General features: G+C 51.9%; 2 protein-coding genes across 3 annotated transcripts in view; one reads left to right on the top strand and one right to left on the bottom strand.

Moving 5' to 3' along the window:
* The window catches only part of Tbcd (tubulin folding cofactor D), a 149408-nt gene that overhangs the window by 68760 nt on the left and 62044 nt on the right, over nt 1-18604 (bottom strand). Inside the window, exon 13 of the mRNA XM_010618701.3 lies at nt 15830-15924. Within this exon, the coding sequence (XP_010617003.1) occupies nt 15830-15924 (95 nt within the window). The remainder of the gene's footprint in view (nt 1-15829; nt 15925-18604) is intronic.
* Nucleotides 667-8531, top strand: Znf750 (zinc finger protein 750). Of its 2 annotated transcripts, none has more exons than XM_010618700.2 (3): nt 667-783; nt 5469-7063; nt 7201-8531. In XM_010618700.2, the coding sequence occupies exons 2-3, from the start codon at nt 5652-5654 to the stop codon at nt 7901-7903; spliced, it is 2115 nt and encodes a 704-aa protein (XP_010617002.1). In that variant the 5' UTR covers nt 667-783; nt 5469-5651; the 3' UTR covers nt 7904-8531. The 2 variants fall into 2 exon arrangements, with proteins under 2 accessions (XP_010617002.1, XP_010617001.1); XM_010618699.3 differs by lacking the exon at nt 667-783 and adding an exon at nt 2958-3389.

Below are 18604 nucleotides of genomic sequence, written 5' to 3'. Positions count from 1 at the left end.
GGGGGGGGGGGGGGGGGGGCTCGGATTAGCGGGCAAGTGGTTTGGAGAATAAACTGGCCCCCAAATTAAAGAGGGGACATCCGGGTGTGTAGCGCTGACTCCCAGTGGCAGCCCCACTGCCTCAGCCAGCTCAGTGCAGGCACTGGGCATGCTCCAGCAGGTCCCGGGACAGGCGGCACGGGTGACTTTCCCCACGACTCAGCTCTCTGGCTCTCTCAGGGGACCAGCTGAGATGGGGTACAGGGTGAGAGGCTGACAGGCATAAGAGGTCATGCCAGCCCTCCCGCAAGGGCACACAAGCACTGTACTTCCCGGTGCACATTTCAGAGCAAACCCAGCATTTCCCTGCCACTAGTACACAGCAGGGCTCTGAAGAGAGTCTGTGTGTGTCCTTACTACCCTGCCACCAAACTACCAGAGGACAACTACGCACAGCATCCGAACCCGGACCCATCTGGCCCTGCGTGCCCCCCACCTCTGGACAGCACTGGCAGGGTGTCAGGAGGCACTGTGACCGGCCGGCTAAGTCCCTGCTCTGAGAGGCTGTGTGGCACTCAGTGGTGCAAACACATGAAGCGTAGCTGCGGGCGGAGGAATATCAGGTGCATCTCTACGCCCTGAGGGCTCAACTCCTACACTTAAACCCCTCCCACCACAGCAGCCAGCTCCAGTTTCACCAGCCAGCCCAGCGTGAGAACACATCCTGCTCCCAGCGCCAGCACAGCAGAGACCTGCATCTCCACCGACCGCCCGACAGGCCAGCCACACTGTACCACACACCAGGTAAGTGCTCACGATTTCTTCTCAGATCCAAGTTCTCTTTCCAAACCGCTTTCCCAAGGGTCTTAAGATACTAGCTAAATGAACCACCTGCCCGATTCTGCTCTGCCTTGCTCTGGGCCCTGAGGACGAGTCAGGACCCGGCAAGTGCTCTGCCCAGACACAGAACACAGTCCCAACTCTTAATGGGGTGACACTTTATTCCAAGGCTGGCAAGAACAGGCTTATTTAGAAATCAAGTCATTTCCGCCATAAACTTATAAAATATAAACCAAAAGGTGATTTTATATTACTGCTTAACTCTTGCTTACCTTAAAACAAAGCTACAATAAATTTCAACATCAAAAGAGATAAGGAATATATATGTATTTATGGATATGTAGATTATATGTAATTAAATAGCTGCTGATTTTAATTTCTCGGTTAAGTTTAACTTTTAAAGTTTAAAATAAGTACTGTTTTTGACATAACCTTTTAACCAAGAAGAATAGGTTTTTGTTTGGTTAAGGTTACACATTTACACACTCACACACTCATGCACACACATACACACAAAGGGGTGTTTTTCCTTATATGGAACTTCTTTCGGAAGTCTGTAGGAAAAGTTACTGACCACATTACTGGCCACACCTGACCCATGTCAGCCTTCAGCAGCCTCTGTCCACCCGGCCCAAGTCCACCTGCACTAAAACAAGGTCTCCAGGGTTTTGCAATGTCTGCTATGACCAGGAGGCACCGGCACTGCGTGGCCATGACAGAGGGCCTCTGGCTGCTTTCTGGTTCCTTTCTTCCAAATCGTACTCCAGGAAAGCGCCTCCTCCCTAGGTCATGGTCGTCCTGAGGCTTCCCCTTCATTTCAGAGAACAGAGAGCTGGGAGGAGTAGCCGCCAGTCACAGCCACAACGAAGGCTCAACTGGAGAAAAACTCACATATCTTGTTCTTGCAACACCCCAGTGGGAGCTGACAATGGCATGTCCTTGAGTGGCGCAATAATGCCACATCACAGGTGGTAATTACAGCATGCCCTTCAGGACGTTCCACCTGCGAGACTTGGTGCCAGGCAGCTGGACACCACCGGCAGTGTCACGGCTTTCCTCCACGCAGAGGCAAGCATGCAGGGCGAGCACCTCCTATAAAGCCAGGCTGTAATTACCTCCACTGTGTCCCAGCAAACTCCTTAACAAAACTGCTGCTTCCTAAGTTCAAGTCCCTTAGAAATACTGGAGACACACCAGCCACTACCGTGGTCGTAACAGGCATGCACTAAGTGTCCACATAGGGAGCAGCCGAGTTCAGGATTTTAAAATCAAGATAAACAGGAGTTGGGGCCAACTGAAACTGCAAGCTGCTCAGAGCCCTGTGAGGGCAGCTATGCCAGGCCGAGGCACTGCAGTAGAGGAGCGAGCTCTTGGGCCTTTATGGGGCACAGTCAGCAGCAGTGCATAGGGGCACATGGAACACTGGATCAGCAGGGCATCTGCACAGGCAGCAGGACAGCCCAGGAAGTACCGTCACCTCACTGTTCCCACGCCCTTTAGTGTGGACACACACACCAAGGGAAGACCATTCGGAGGCTCCTGGCCACCCAGCAGGGCGGTGCCCCAGGGCAGGCAGAGGAGAGAGGGTCGGCCAGGAGGCAGTGAGGTGCTGCCCCAGCCTCTCCTGCCCATCAACAGGGAAAGGCAGGACAGCAGTGGGGAGAGCTCGCCTGGGCCCACACTACCTTCCTCCCGCAGCCCCAAGCAACTCCCCAGGCACACAATCCCACAGCAGAAACATGCTCACCAGGACAGGGAAAGGAACAGGGACAGGGATAGGGACGTCTCTCCTCACCTTCAGGGAAACTTCGCCTCAGAATGCAAATCCAAACTTACTGTAAACAAAGCTCTGGGTTTTACTGTTTTGGCAACTACATGGTCTTTTTGGACTATTTAACACCAGCAGTAGTATAAAGTCCAGCAGGCATCAACTGACTGGACGGGATGTGTCAGACCTCTGTGCCCACAGCCATGCGTGACTGACTGCAGTCGCAGCTGTAGGTTAGTTTCTTCATCCTTGTAAACCTCACTTGAGTTAGGACAGAGAACTCACAGGCTGACATCATCGTTCGAAAGCTTACAAAAGCATCAATTTTATCCCACTTACTTCTCCAGCATGTCTGTGGTTTTATAGACAGGTGAGCTACGCCCTCTTACACCTGCCTCTGAAGCAGCTGAGTGCCCTGCTTTAATCAGCAATTGTGCAACTGGAGAGGTCAGTTTATCCAAAGTTACTGAAACGGCAGTGCTGGGGACTCCACTTTATGCACATTCCCTTCACGCAGTAAACCTTACAACACCCTCACCTCCCAGGGTCCGGGCACCAGAAAACCACGCCCCACACACACACCCACACACACACTGCCAGAAACTGAGCAGAGGAGAGCAGAAAGGGCAAGGTTCAGACACAGCTTCCGGCACAGGCGTGTGTGCTGGAAGGTGTGCCGATAAGTGTGAGTAGCTACTTCCCAAATTATTCTTTGGCTGATACTACGATAACCTGCACACCGCCTGCCTCCCTACGACAGGGAAACCTGACCACCGCGGGGCCCTTATCTCCTGCTGTTACAGTAAGTAACACTGCTTAGATGCATGTCACCACTTTCTTACATCCCGAGGGGACTTTCTGTCCTCCCCGCGCTGTCACCCCTGGTATCCCTGGATGCGGCTCACACTTGATAAATGTCTGCAGCTGTCATCGTGTTGCTCACGACGCTCCCAGGGAGTGATGAAATCACTGCTCTCAGATCTGTGCCATGACATATCCTGCGAGGCGCTGGGAACCTGCCTCGCCGCGGTTCCCACGCCTGCGGACCAGGAGCACACTGAGCGTGCCGGCACAAGCCCCGCTGACTTAGCCGGCTGGCCTGCAAGGCAGGGACCAGGCCCACTGCTCGCAACCTGGAGGGGGCAGGGCAGTCCTGTTCGCTGCTCCCCGAGGTACAGCTAGACCCCAGAGAATCACATTTCACCATTTTTCTTTTAATAAGAGAGTAAAGAGGAAAATCACAAAGCCACTGATCCACGTGTGGCTGGCTTGACTTTGACATGGTACCTAGAGCTTCTGCCCCTACCCATGGCACAGGTCCATAGGGAACCCCTAGAGGGCTGCTGGACCACACCCCAGAGGGGGTCCTACGCTGACTCCATCTCAGTTACAAGGCAACGAAAGCTTTCTCGTCCCAAATGCATGCTGCCTACCACTGCCTCAAAGAAACTCTTAAGTGGGAGGTTTCTGGTCTCAGCACAGCCCTCTTTTCCACCAAAATCACTATTAACAAAAAAGTCTTAAAATCTTAAAGTATGCTACAGAAGCAGTTGGGGACATTCAGGGTTGTTCTTTGTGCTTTTAAGAAATGATGAATAAATTAGGAGAAAATCCAAATAAATCAGATAGCTTTCTCATATTCCCAGTATCCCAAAGGAAACTAAGGGCTTGCCTGACGCCAGGGGCCTCCCCTGCTCTCCAGAGGCATCTGACCACCAAGTCAAAAAGGTACTGCTTGACAGCATAAGTCCCACAGGCTGAGTTTTGCAGCTGAAAACAATGTTCTCACATATTTCCACTGAGATTTACTTTTAAGCTATTTGAAAGTAGTAAGGAGTTGGAGACCTTTGCCCTTTTCATGTTTCCAAGTGAATTTAGGAACCTGGACTCTCTCAGCTTTGGTCAGGAGGCCCAGTGAAAGCGGATTATGTGGTGGATAGGGGGGGTCACCTACAAGTGCCAAGGGCCTGAGGAGCAAACTGGAGGCTAAAGGCCAAGAGGGCCTCCCACGGTCCAGAAGACACCCACGTGAAGGTCTGTTTAGAGGCACACTGTGAAAGGACAGGGTGGACAGGAAAAGCAACTCTACTCTGATAAGGAGGCAGTGCACAGGACACAGCAAGCTTACCCTGGCAGTGCTGCAAACTGTGAAAAACAACCTAAATACAGCTTTGGCATTTGTATGGAGACTATAGAAATGCAACTTGCCAAGACTGGGGGTGTGGCCCTATGTGAGCACTTGGTGCCATGAACTAGGTAGGCCCTAGGTTCCATCCCCAGCACCAGAAAAAACAAAATATAACTTACTGAGAAAGAGCTGACTTTTTTATTTGTGGTTTTGGAAGCCATAGGGTGGAGTCACGTTTAAATAATCTCCACTCGTGACACCGACGTACAGAACATGCCAATAACCGTGGCTCCCTAGGCAGGGTGGCCACCAGTCTCGGCCGAATGGCACACCACACACACAGTGCCGAAGGATGCCACCCCGAGAACAGGCAGGCAACCAGGCAGGCTGTTCCAGGGCCCACCCCAAAGCCCTGAGGAGATGGTTGAGGGGCAGAAGATCAGCCCTTCAGGGCACTCCAGAGGGTAGGTCTAGACTGTGGGGTGAGGGCCCCCAAACCCGGATAAGTACACGTGCTCCCAGAATTGTACTCGGACTTCACACACTGCACACTCTTGGTCCCCAGAAACTCTTCCAGGTCAGATTGAGAAAACAACGGAGGGAGGGGAGCGGGCAGCCAGTGGAGCAGGCACGCAGGGATGTGGGGTGCCTCAGCTTCCTCAAAGGGCCTCTGCCCCATCCTCCTTCTGGAGCTGGACAAGGACCCCAACCCACTAAGCCCCATCCTGACTCAGCCTCTAATCTCCCTTACAGCTCCGAGACCATACGGCGAGCCCTCCCGAGACACTCCTCAGCAGTGGAGCTGACCCCAGTACTCTGAAAAGGGAGGCGAGACGGAGTGCGCCTTCCCAACGGCTACCAGTCAGGGCTGAAGAGGAGTAAGCAGTGATCCCATCACTCAGCCAACTGGAGGAGTCTGGAACACAGGGGCGGGACATGAGTGTTCTCAAAGAGCGGAAACCAAAAAAGCCTCATTACATTCCACGGCCGCCGGGGAAGCCCTTCAAGTACAAGTGCTTCCAGTGCCCCTTCACCTGCAATGAGAAGTCACACCTCTTCAATCACATGAAGTACGGGCTCTGCAAGAACTCCATCACGCTGGTGTCTGAGCAGGACCGCACCCCCAAGGGGCCCAAGCCCAGCCCTCTGGACCCTAGGCAGGCCCTCCAGCCAGAACCCACAGTCAAGCCGGCCCCCACCAAGGCACTCACCCATGGGCTTTCCAGCCTCGAACCAAAGCCACAGCTCAGTCCTGCCAAGGAAGACACCAAGGAGGACCTGGAGCTTCCAATGCGGGCGGCCCATAGGTGCCCTCAGAGGCCGGCCATGCAGAGGGAGCCAGCCTCAGAAGCTGCCCTCAGCACCCAGCCGTCTCTGGACAGCATGGTTCGGCCCTCAGCATTTATTCCAGTTGGGGAGCACAGACTCAAGGGGACAGACCACACAGAGGCGCCTGAGCTGCTGGCGCTAACCAGCCCCATGGCAAAAGCCACATCTTTCCACGCCAAGTCTGCATTCCACACACCTGGCTACCCCTGGAAAGCTAGCTCCCCTTTCCTCACACCCGAGTTTCCACAAAAAATCCCATCCACGAAGGGTTTCGGCACCATCTCTCCCTACATGCACTCCACAATCCCAGAGTATCCCCAACCCTTCTACACAGAGCATGGCTTGGCCACCATCTACTCCCCCTACCTCCTTCCCGGGAACGCACCTGAGTGTGACACCACCCTGCTGTCCGTCTACGGGGCACAAGAACAGAGACACTTCCTGCCTCACCCCGGGCCACTCCCAAAACACCTGGCCCCATCTCCATCAGCATATGACCATTACAGGCTGCTCCCCCAGTTCCACACCAGCCTGCCCCTTCCTTATGGCTTCTACAGACCCGAGTCAGCATTCACCTCCTACAGCCTCAGGCTTCCGCCTGCAGCTGGCCTCTCACGAGACCAAAGCTCTCAACTGTTGGAGGATGCTGCCCTGGTCTACCCAGCCTCGAGTCCCTCAGAGTCAAACCCTTCAAACACCCACAAGAAGCACACAGAGTTTGAGAAAGGAAGTCCAACTCCCGAGGCTAAAGACCCTTCCAAAGACGCAGAAGGGGCCAAAATGAGCCCCCGTGCAGGCAGTGCAGCCACAGGCTCCCCCGGAAGACCAAGCCCTACCAACTTCACACAGACCAGCCAGACATGTGAAGGTCTGTGTGACCTCTCAAACAAAGCAGCTCCAGATACCCCAGGACAGCTCCAGCAACCCAAACAGAGCCCCACAGCCTTCAAGCCTGTCCAGAAGAGCACAGAATACCCTCGTTCCCAGCCACCTACGAACAGAACAGAGTCCCCCAAAAGGTAAGAAAATTTAATTTTCAAACCCTTCAGTTTAATGTTTTTGGTTGCATTCAACTAGCCACATTTACTTCTGTTCAAAATGCTTTAGTGATCACTTTCCTAAACAAGCTCTCACTAAGCCCTCTCGGCTCTTCTAGTCTCCAGGCCCCGAATGGAGATCTTGCCGCACAGACAGGAAGCGCCTCCTCTCTCATCCCTGAGGCCTCACCCTCCAGCCCTGAGGATGGTTCCAAGGCAGGGCCCCTCAACCTCTCCAAGAAGTTGGAGACAAACCCTGTTGCTACTCACCGACCAGAGTACACAGGCAGCACCCCAGTGGCCCTGGACTTTGAGCCGCAGGACCTACCCCTCAACCTCTCTGTGAAGGATGCCTGCATCTCCCGAGGCCCGAGGCCTACTACTTCCAGCTCATCCCAAGGTGCAGAACCCACTGCTGTTGCTCAGAAGACTGAGACAGAAGGCTCTGGAGATGCGCCAGGCCAGGCTGACACTCAGCATGACGAGGCCCCTGGTGGAAAGGCTCCAGATGCAGGCATGGTGGACAGCAGTGAGGAGCAGAAGCAGACAGCAGCTGTGGCCCTCTGTCAGCTGGCGGCCTACAGCCCCAGGAATGTCCGGGTGGGTGATGGGGAGACCACAGCCCAGGAAGCTGCCTGCCATGATGCAGCCACACCCAGTCCCAGGGAGAGCCAGGGGGCTCAATGTGACCTCAGACCCAAAGGACAAAAGAGGACAAGTCAAAGGGATGCAGGGAAATCCCAGCAAGGAGCTAAGAAAACAAAGCCAAGTGACACAGCAGCACGCGTCTTCACTCTGCGCAGAAGGACCCGGGTGTCCTAAGGCCTGGCCCGGTGCAGTGCAGAGCTGCAGGAGACTTTCCCTCCATGCCACATCCCAGGCAGCCCTGCACTGCTCATCCTGCAGTTCCACAGATGTAGTTTCTGGTTCTCCTTAGGAAGAAGCCATAGGTCAGTCCAGTTTCTGTGGACATTCCGACGATGTGAAAAGGTGCTTCTCCTCCTGGTTATAAAGACAGCTGAACGCCTTACACACTCCACACCGGCGAATGAAACCTCTGCTCCGGTGCACATGCAGACACAGGACCAGAGGGACACGGTTTCCCCAGACACTGTCCTTACAGACCTGTCAGCACTAGGACAGACCACCTTCACTACTCTTCTGTTACACCTAGCCACATGTCTCCAAGTAAGTAACAATTACCGACAAGACACCAGAAAGGTGTATTCTCAGTTCTAGTGTTCAAGTGCTGTGTATAAAAATGTTGTGATTTGTTAAGACAAGCACAAACATCCAGAGGCTATTTATACAAATAATTTATTTCCACAAGGGAAGGTGCATTACTGGTGACAGTACGATTGATTGATTTATTCCATTTGCTTGTAATATCAAAGTGAATTTTCTAACTTGTTCAGCCTCACTTTCCACTCCCTAAAATGATGTATATGTTGTTAATTTTTCAATAAACTTTAACAACACATAAAATGAAGACAAGTGTAAACTCTGTGGTGCCCTTGTAAGTACAGTGCATAACACTCAGCGGAACAGCTGGCCGCGGAGGCGGCAGTGCCTGAGAGAGCCGTCCCATCTCAGTGTGTGGCGGTGTGCATGGGCAGCAGGAGGCGGGAAACGGGGCTCCTCAGAGACCATCAGGTCCTCGGACAAGAGCATGGGGAGGGCGTAAGACTCCGGCAGTGGCCTGGAAAGGCTCCCATCCTGTCTCCACAGCCCTGCCCTCACTCTGAGGAGGCCAGCCTCAGCCGAGCCTCAGAGTAAGAGTTGAGCCCAGGCGCCTGGACAGGCACCAGAGGAGACCAGGAGAAGCCTCCCGCAGGTGGGCGAGGTACACTACGTCCTGCAGGGAAGGTGCTGGGAGGCTCCACGGTGGAGCACAGGCCGCCAGGAGCAAGCAGTGAAGTCCCAACCATAGCACCAGCTACAACAAGCTGCTGCCATGGTTCCGAGCTCCCACTTCATGTGAGCGAAGCTCCCTAGGCTGATGCAGAGCCCTGCCCAATTCTGGGCAACAGTGTGACTCACCAAAGACGTCTGGACCTAAACGCCATCTTGTCAGAACCTGTGTGGTCACACAGGCACTGTCTCAGGTTGCTCTGGTCAACTGCATACTAATTTATTTCCAGTTTTTTCAATTTAATATTTTAACTTGAAAACAGTAAATACATGAAAATGGAAGTTGTACACGTTAATGTGACAATGGACACTAAGAGTTTTTAAAAACTCAAATTAGAAAAACATTTCAGTAAGAAATGAAGCAGTTAACTCTAACTCTTACACTTTCCTCCCTGTGAACTGAGTAGAGAGCAAGTGGTTCCCGTGGAACAGACTCTCCAGGAAGGACAGAGAGGGAAGGATAAATATCCTGTGAAAGACACACATGTCTGAGAAACTCACACAGCCTGGATACCTGATGCACACGTGAAGGAGACGATGGGTTTATCTCGAGGCAAATTTCAGGACAGAAACACCATACTTCAAAAGAAGCTAAATTTACATAAAACCCCAATACCAACTGGGAGGAGACACGCACAGTCTCACAATTCTCCTAAGGAGTACTTGAAGCCCAGCTGCAAACTAAACCTAAAGATGCATTAAGGAGAAGTCAGTGGGACCCCAAGTTCTTGTCCTTGAGGACCCATAGGATCTCAGTGGTCCTGTCCTTGGGGATGGAAGGCTGTGGACCTGTCCTCAGGAATGGGGCCCTGTGGTCCTGTCCTTGGAGATGGAGGGCTGTGGCCCTGTCCTTGAGGACCCATAGGTTCTCAGTGGTCCTCTCTTTGGGGATGAGGCTGTGGCCCTGTCCTTGGAGATGGGGCCCTGTGGTCCTGTCCTTGAGGACCCATGGGTTCTCAGTGGTCCTATCCTTGGGGATGGGGGCTGTGGCCCTGTCCTTGGGGATGGGAGGCTGTGGTCCTGTCCTTGGGGATGGGGGGGCTGTAGTCCTGTCCTTGGGGAGACCCCTGTGGTCCTGTCCTGGGTGGGGGGGGGCTGTGATCCTGTTCTTGTGGTGAGTTGGCTACAGTCCTGTCCTTAGGGACACAAGGCACGAACTTCCCAGTCACACAAAGTACACTGTGACACAGTGTGTCAGCCACAGAACTGATGGGGTCTCAGCAAACACATGCACCTCTACGCTTACTGCAGCAGACCCCAGCAGCAGAGAGGGCCACTCAAGCACCTGCTGACAATGGGTGAGCGGAGTGGGCAGTCTCTGGATGGGCTGCCCTCACACGGGAAGAACACTGCTCTTCTAGCATGGAAGAACCCAGAGACCTCACTTGGTGAAATAAACCAGTCACAAAAGACCCAACACTATATAAACCTGGTGCTCACATAAGGTCCCTAGGAGAGAGAAATGCACGAGGCAGAGGAGAGACTAGAACGGCCAGGGGTTGGTCTATATGGGATAACAACAGCTGCCCAACTAGACGGAGGTAATGGCTGTGCAACAGTGAACGTAATCCACACAACAATATGCATTAAAAATGATTAAATGTCAAATTTTTAAATTTTATATATTCTTACCACAATTTTAAAAAATAATAATAAAGCTGCCAGTGCTTAATAATAAAGGTGCCTGTGCTCAGTGGCACAGCACCTGCCTTGCAAGCACAAGGTCCTGGGTTCAATCCCCAGTACCAAGAAAAAAATTTGTAATTTAAAAAAATAAAGCAATATATCAAAATCCATCGAATCTTAAACTTGAAATGAGGAATTGTTTGATAGGTAAATTACACTGCAACAATGCTGAGGGGGAAAAATTCACACTTTTAGAAAGCACAGTCAACACCCATTATGCACGACTCTGACAGGGCCCACTACGATCTGCCCTCCCCGTGCTCTCACTCTAGGGGCATGGGAGAGCCACCAGGCCACCAGCAAAGTCAAAGACGCTGCACAGTCGGCTCCCCTGTCTTACAAACAGGGATATCAGACAGCTCAAAACTGCACAGAGACTAAAAATCTCTCAGACACAAGGGCTGCCGAGGTCCCTCCAGGGCCACCCACTCAGCTGGAAACTAAGATGCCAGGCCTGCAGTGGAGGGGCAGGACAGGGGGTCTCGTGCCACAATGCAATGCACGGCAGACTCAGCACCGCGTCCGGGCCAGCACACTCCCGAGGAGAATATAGCAGTCGCACTAGTATAGCACTTCCTGGGAAACACAGGCTCCTCTGCCACTGATTCTGGCTTGGGGATGCTCCCCAAAGCCCTGCCAAACCTTTTCCCAGGCACGCAGCCCCCCAGGAGCCTCCAGCCTCCCACCCACAACACACAACTGAGACCAGATGGGCCCTCTAGCCTTCAGCTCCTCCCATGCCCTGTGCAGGCATTTCCCCAGGTTTAACCCTATCAGAAGCCTGGAAGGATGCTACAGCACCATCTACATGCTCCTTACTGGATGAAAGCCATCAAACATGGCAGAGGAGGAGCTCCATAACCTGATCCTCCACAGAAAAAAACTAGCCTTGGCTTACAGGACCAACTTTTGCAAAGCCCCAGATTCTAACTCAAAACTCAGAGCAACCAAGGGAATGCTATCTGTGGGGAAGAGGCTGGTGCATTTCAGCACTTTGGAACATCTCTGTCAGGTCACTGGCTGCTGCCAAGACTTGGAGCTGACTTCTGAGACCAAACTCAAGGCTCAATCCCTACAAAGGCAGAGGGGAGACATGTGGGAGCCACAGAGGGCCACAGCCTCAAAATAACACAGAGCCAACGCCTATGGAGATCCAGGAGATACTGTATCATGACACTCAAAGTGTTCTGCTTTCATAAAAAACTACAAGGCACCCAAAGAAACATGTAAGTATGACCAGTCACAGGAAAACAAGAACCAACAAAAATCACCCCAGAGGAAGGCCAGACATTGGACTTCCCGGACAGACTGCACATCCACAGCCTCAAAATATGCTCAAGAAGCTAAAGGACAACATCTGGGAAAGTGCATAATGTCAAAGGGACAGAAGTGACCACAGACTGAGACCAAATGGACAAATGGAGTTGAAGAGCCAATAGCTGAACTGAGAAGATTACCAAGAGGGGTTTGATAGCCAGATTTGTCCAGGCAGAAGAAATAGTGAATTTAAGGATAGGACAGCAGCAATGTCCCACGTGAGGAGCCAAAAAAGAAAGGCTAAAGAAAATTAACACAACTTGACAGACACTAACAAACACATAACAGCATCTGGCGGAGCAAAACCGATCAGGAAGTCTATCTGAAGCAGCAGCCACTGAAGGCAACCTCAGGTTATTGAAAGATGGAGACATGTACCTAGGAGGCTCAAAGCAACAGCAAACGATAGTTAGTCTTCAACTCAATATGTAAAACTCTCCACAGAGGAAGGATAGCAAGGAAGAAAAAGGGGTCATACCAAATGTCCAAAAAGATCAAAATGGTGGACTTCAAATATCAAACTCATAAATGCAAAATTATCACATGCATACACTTTACCAGATAGTACAGCAAAAGTATTATTGCCTGTTCTTGTATACAACAGGGAAACAGAAAGGCCACAAGCCACTCAAACCCACTCTGGCTCAGCAGACAATGGTACACTTTCCAACAGAGCCATGGAAAGGCTGGACAGACTGAACTAGGGCTAAGCAGAGAACTCTCGGCATGTAGCTCACCCCAACACAGACCCGTTTGGTGGTAGATTTCAAGGAGAACGTGGTCTGGAGCAAAGTCCAAGATGGTACAGCACCCCGGCAACGTGGGAAAGGGTGTGTATGCATGGACCATGAACAGAATTCGCTAAGAAGCCATAGAAAGAAAGAACACTCCTTTTCTGACCACCCTCCACTGGGTGGGGCTGTCTTCTCAGAAGCTGAGATAAAGAACCCAGATGGACATCAGCAAAAACTTCTGGTGTTACTTCCTCCCCATTCAGCTGGCTGTGTCCTATACAAGCAACACAATCCACAGGCAAGTCGCCACAGCCCAGTGACACCCATCCACCTAGGCCCATCCTCCAGGACACACACCCGCATGCTGGTGGCGTCACATCAACACCCAGCTCCCAGGCCACGTCCTCTCGGATGCACAACTGTATGCTGGTGACCCTCATGCCATGGACACCTGTCCTCCCTGAACATACCTTCTGAGATACAAACTCTCATGCTAGCAACACTTTTCCTCCTAGACCAGGTCTGCTAGGACAAAACCCCACATGCTTGGCCATCATGCCATCGACACCAATGTCCCCAGGCCATGTTTTGCCAGCTCCATCCACAGTGACAGAAAACTGCCCACAGCCTTGGCCAAGGGAGCACAGAAACTGTGTAGAAGCAGGACCACCTTCAGGGGAACAGCATAAGGTCTAAAACAGAAACACAGGAAGTACAAAGTATAGTGCAGATACCACGAGTGTCAGCAACACCACCTCCCACAACCACCTGGAGCACTCCCTCCTGACGTGACACTCTTGTCATGCTTGTCCAGGCTCCGCCAGGCACAGGGTGAGGGTGGCAGGGGCCTCTGCTCATGGGGAGGGCAGCAGCCCCCAGGAAGGTCATGGACTGATTCATTCCATGTCAGTTTCACAGCTCAAACAGCAGGACTATACTGTTCAGTCACAACACTGGCACTCACATCCTTTTACTCCAGCTGCTTGGGATCAGTGATGCCAACTGACATCCCAAGACAGAAGTGTGTGCTGGGAAGGAAGACCTGGTGGGCAACATGGGCCAGCGCAGCTGGAGGCTTTACCAAACCATGTTTTAGGTACATCTACCGCCAATCCTCAGGCTGAACTGTGTGCAGAGATCCAGCTAAGGACCTGGGCCAAACTGCAACTACCAGGATAAAGCTTACCAGCCACTGTGGTGGTCTATAAAATCATTTCCATCTGGAAACTGTGCCAGTCCTTTCTTGTTTTGGTACCGGGAATCAAACTCAGGACCTTGCTCTTGCGAGGCAGGCAGGGCGCCACTGAACTAAATCCCAACGCTGTAAGATTTTTTTTTTCTTTGTTTCTTTATTTTTTTTTTTTTTTTTTTTTTTTTTTTTTTTTTTTTTTTTTTTGTGGTGTACCAGGGATCAAACTCAGTACCCTGAGCTTGGTGAGTCAGGCATCGTGCCACTAAGTTAAATCCCTGACCCGCCCAGGGGCCCCCTTACCCCCACCAATCACAACTCTAAGAAGACAAAAGGCATAGTTAACAACCCCCACCAAGTTAAACCTGTAAGAACGGCCCTGAGTACATGTTCTCAGACTGCTTCAATGGTCACCAGCCATGCACACCAGAAGCACAGCGAAGTGACATGTCACACTCATGAGGGTGGCTGCTACTTTCTTTAAAAAAAAGAAAAAATACGTGTTGGTATGGGTGTAGAGAAGCTAGAACCTTCCTGTATAGCTGGTAGAATTCAGAATGGAACAATCACTGTGGAAAAGGCTGGCCGGTCTGAGGGTGACCCAGCAATTCCATCCCTAGGTCTATACCCAGGAGAACCAAACATATGTATTCACACAAAACCTGTATACAAATGTTCACAGCAGCACCATCTGTGCTCCAGTGGAAAGCATGAACCAATTCACAACAGAACACGAGTCAGCAGAAAAAGGGAATGAGGCACTGGTGTGCTCAGCGTGGATGAACATTAGAAACTACTGAGTGAAAGAACTCAGATGCATCTTCTGTTTGCATGAAATGTCTAGACAAGGCAAAACACTATATTGTGTCAAAAAATGCACCAGTGGCTGCCTAGGGCGGGCGGCAGAGGCTGCTTCTGGGACGGGTTTCTGCTTGCAACAGTGAAGATGCTGTGAAATCACGAGCATGCAAAAGACCACACAGCTGCACGCTTCCATGGGTGAACTTTACAGGACCTGATTTATCTCAACAAAGAACATGCTTCAAAAGCAGAAACACTGAGGGCTGAGGATTTAAGTTCAGTGGTTCTACTGCCTGCCTCGCAAGCGCAAGGGCCCGAGTTTGATCCCCGGTACCAAAAAAAAAAAAAAAAAAAACAGAAACACCAAATACCACTTTTTACTGCAGGCCCAGAAAGGTCTCCCAAGCCTTCCAGTACCTGGAGTAGACTCCACAGCAGCCCAGCGCTGCTGAGACACCAGCCACACCACTCAGCGTCTGTCTTCTGGACAGAAGCCACCTCTCGGTGCACAGCATCTGCAGGGCACGCTCAGACAGGGTCCTTGCTGTCCTGAACTTCCATCCCTTCCGGCCACACCCCAGGCCCATCCCCACCACCAGTGAACAGCAGCACATGGCCACAGCCCAGCCCAACAGTGGCCTGGGCTTGCAGGCCCTCAGCATGCCCACTGTGCCCTGCTAGGCACCACAGCGCCCCTGCAAAGATTCCCCAGCCTTCCACCCAATTCCCCCACTCTACACTGGTTCAAGCCTCACCACCAGGGGTTCACAGTCACAGCAGGTGACTCAAGATAGACCCACACAGGACACTGGGGACACCAGAGCTGCAGCGTAGGGGTCCTCAACAGCAACAGATCCCTACAGCTGAAAGCCAGTTCTCAAGAAAAGAAGTAGGAGGTCAGCAGCGTCTGTGCCCTCCACACATAGCACATGGGGCTTGCGGTCCATGCATCCTGCCAAGGCCACCGGGAGGAAGCACACAGGCCACATGGGCAGGGTCCCCTTCCATGGGCATCTTCATCTACAGCCAGCCACCAGGGAGACAGCTCACATGAGGATCCTGCTACGCCACAGTGGCCAGCGGGCGCAGGTCCACACTTTTGTTACTTACCCTCCGGGAGTCGTGATGGAAGCAGCAGGCCTCGTCTGCCCAGTTCCGCCAGTGCCAGACATCCACCGTGCCACGCCTTGTCTGTCTCCTGAAAACTGAGACCAGAGTTCTCGTGTAAACTCCCGAAGCCTAGACTCTGGCAAGGAGCACAAGCTGTGCCCTGAGCCTTGAGGAGACCCTTACTTCTTGGCTCAAGAAATACAACACCCTAATTGAACACGAGGACAGCTACTACACCAGGCCATCTCTCCAGATCTCCCGTAACAAAGAGACTTAAGCCCAGAGCCAGTCCCCAGCTGTCACCTGGACGGGGGCCATGGTCACAAGCTTCAGCTACCCTGCACACTAGCCATGGCCTAGCTCCATCACTTGAGATGACACACTCAAAAGCCAGGGCTTACCAGGGATCCCATCCAATTCACACAACAGCAACAAACAGGGAGCCAGAACCTCCTTTAAATGCCACCCAGTTTACTTAAGTCATCAAATTCAAGATTTAAAAATCAGAATGAAATGGCACTTGTACTTTTTTTTTTCATAGACTTTTTGTTCCTTATAAGAGAGAGGTTCTTGCTATGCTAGAAGCCTGGTTCTGGACTCCTGTGCTCAAGCAATCCTCCTGCCTCAGCCTACCAGAGCACTCGAACTACAGGCATGGGCCACTAGGCCTCGCTAATAATACAGACTTTTAATGAATACTTATAATGCCAATTAATCACATCAGAAGTAACATTTAATAAAAACATCCATGTAGTGGCTCGGAAGCTCTCTTCAGGGTGTGGCCTGTCATCATCATTAGTGTGAATAACTGCTGCTCAGAGTTGCTCTGAAGTTTCCACACTTTGCTGCCAATATAAATATGAATGCACTTGTCACCAAAAAGCAAAACAACTTAGAAGACTTTTACCAGTTCTGATCAAATTAATCTGACAGCAGAGGCATACAGGAAAGCCGCTAGGCTGCAACACTAATGGCAGCAAGGACAGGGCTATGGGACAGGAGAGGGCACAGGGGATTTAAGCTGGCTTCTCTAAGCCACAGGCACCTGCAATGCTGGATGACTCAAACTCAACTCTTTTAGGGGGTGCAGGGTGTGGGGCATTGGACCCAGGACCTTCACTCTGAGCTCCGGGACCAGGTTCCTTTTATTTTTTATTTTGATACAGGGTCTTGCTAAATTGACAAGTTGCCTAGACAGGGCTTATGCTTTCGATCCTGCCTCAGGCTCCCAGAGTGCTGGGATCACAGTGTGTACACCATGCCTAGCTCAAGCACAACTTTATTAATTTCCATATATTCTGTTAAGCATCTGCCCAAAGTCAACACGACCATTTCCAAAATTAACGTCAGCACTTTGTACTACTTCAGCTCATAACTGGAGAGAGATGCTTCACACTTTTCAGAAACATTTATTACCAACCAAGTGAACTTAGTATTGATGCTATGATGACTCAGATACAAGACAGCCAAGTTCGATCCCGCCCATGTTCATTTCTAAACTAAACCTGCATCCACCACGGCTCCCCCTAGACTGGCCCAAGAAGAGGCCCAGCCCTTGTACACCAGGGACCAGGAGGAGACATCAGCCACATGCTGAGGATACGTTCCCATCTCAGAACAGAGCCCAGGGAAAGGCAGGAGCACACAGGGCCAGGGAGGGAGGGCATGGCCATGGAGGGGCCGCGAGGAGGCAGGAAGGCATGGGAGGTAGAAGCCTCCATTCAGACCCCACTGAGGGCCCTGGCTGCACTATGTCCTGCATGCTCCCCTGAGCTGAGAGAAGAGGAATCAAGACCAAGAGGTCCACTCGCATCCTCAGAACTGAGCCACAAAAATGTGATTCACAAATCAAAGTAACAAAAAAGGCAAAGAAGTGTTGGAAGAGTAAAACAGCCACGATGACTGACAGTATAAAGACTGCGGGCCAGAGAAGGCATACACAAGAGGAGCAGCAAATGCCAGCATGCTGAGAGGCCCCACAGAGAACAGCTCCAGGAAGGGCTATGTAAAACAACAGCTTGAAAACCAGAGGTAACCTGCAGACCACCACAGGGAAGAAAAGAGCAACAAAAGCACCTGAGATGAATGGCCATTCCAACTAGGCCATGAGGGCAGCTAGAGCACAAGGGACCCACGCTGTTCATGCCCCCCAAGGCCAGCCTTCCCCAGCTCTGCTCTCTTGGTGAACAGGAAGCCCAGGTTGTCCATCTGCCAGCACCCAGGGAGCACAAGAACAGAGCCACCAGGCGTGCTGGAGGAACTCCAAGGATGAGCCTGAAATGAGCCCACAGAAACTCGAGAGGACAAACTGTATACTCTCTCCAGCCCACGCACTCCTAAGACAAAGGCAACTCCAGGAAGCAGCATGTGTCTTCTACTACATGCAGCATTATTCCAAAGATGACCAGTGTGTGACATATCATTCCCTGCAACCCAAGGCTGTCACTGAGCTGCCCGAGGCTACGCAGAGGAGAGACCTGCTCCAGCAGGAAGACAGCAGGGCTGCTAGCGGAGCACCTCGGTCACTGACATCACACTGAGCAACCAAAGTGCTGACAGCACATTTCTGAGAGGCAGAGTCCCGGCCTCACAGTGACAGGCCCAGCCAACAGAGGGCCAGGCCAGCACCAAGCAGGGCCCCTTCTTGGCCCCCACTTCCCATACCCAGGCTGGCAATGATGCATGCCCTGGGGCAACAGCCCTCGGGGAGGCATCCGGACCACTGACCCCAGGTGTGAGATGCAGATCTGTAGCCCAGGCTCCCACCCACCCACA

This window comes from Fukomys damarensis, unplaced genomic scaffold (genome assembly GCF_012274545.1).
Source record: "Fukomys damarensis isolate Sample0158 unplaced genomic scaffold, DMR_v1.0_HiC HiC_scaffold_23, whole genome shotgun sequence".
Lineage (NCBI taxonomy): Eukaryota > Metazoa > Chordata > Mammalia > Rodentia > Bathyergidae > Fukomys > Fukomys damarensis.
The sequence above is the reverse complement of the archived record's forward strand: the minus strand, read 5'-3'. Positions and strand labels throughout refer to the sequence as shown.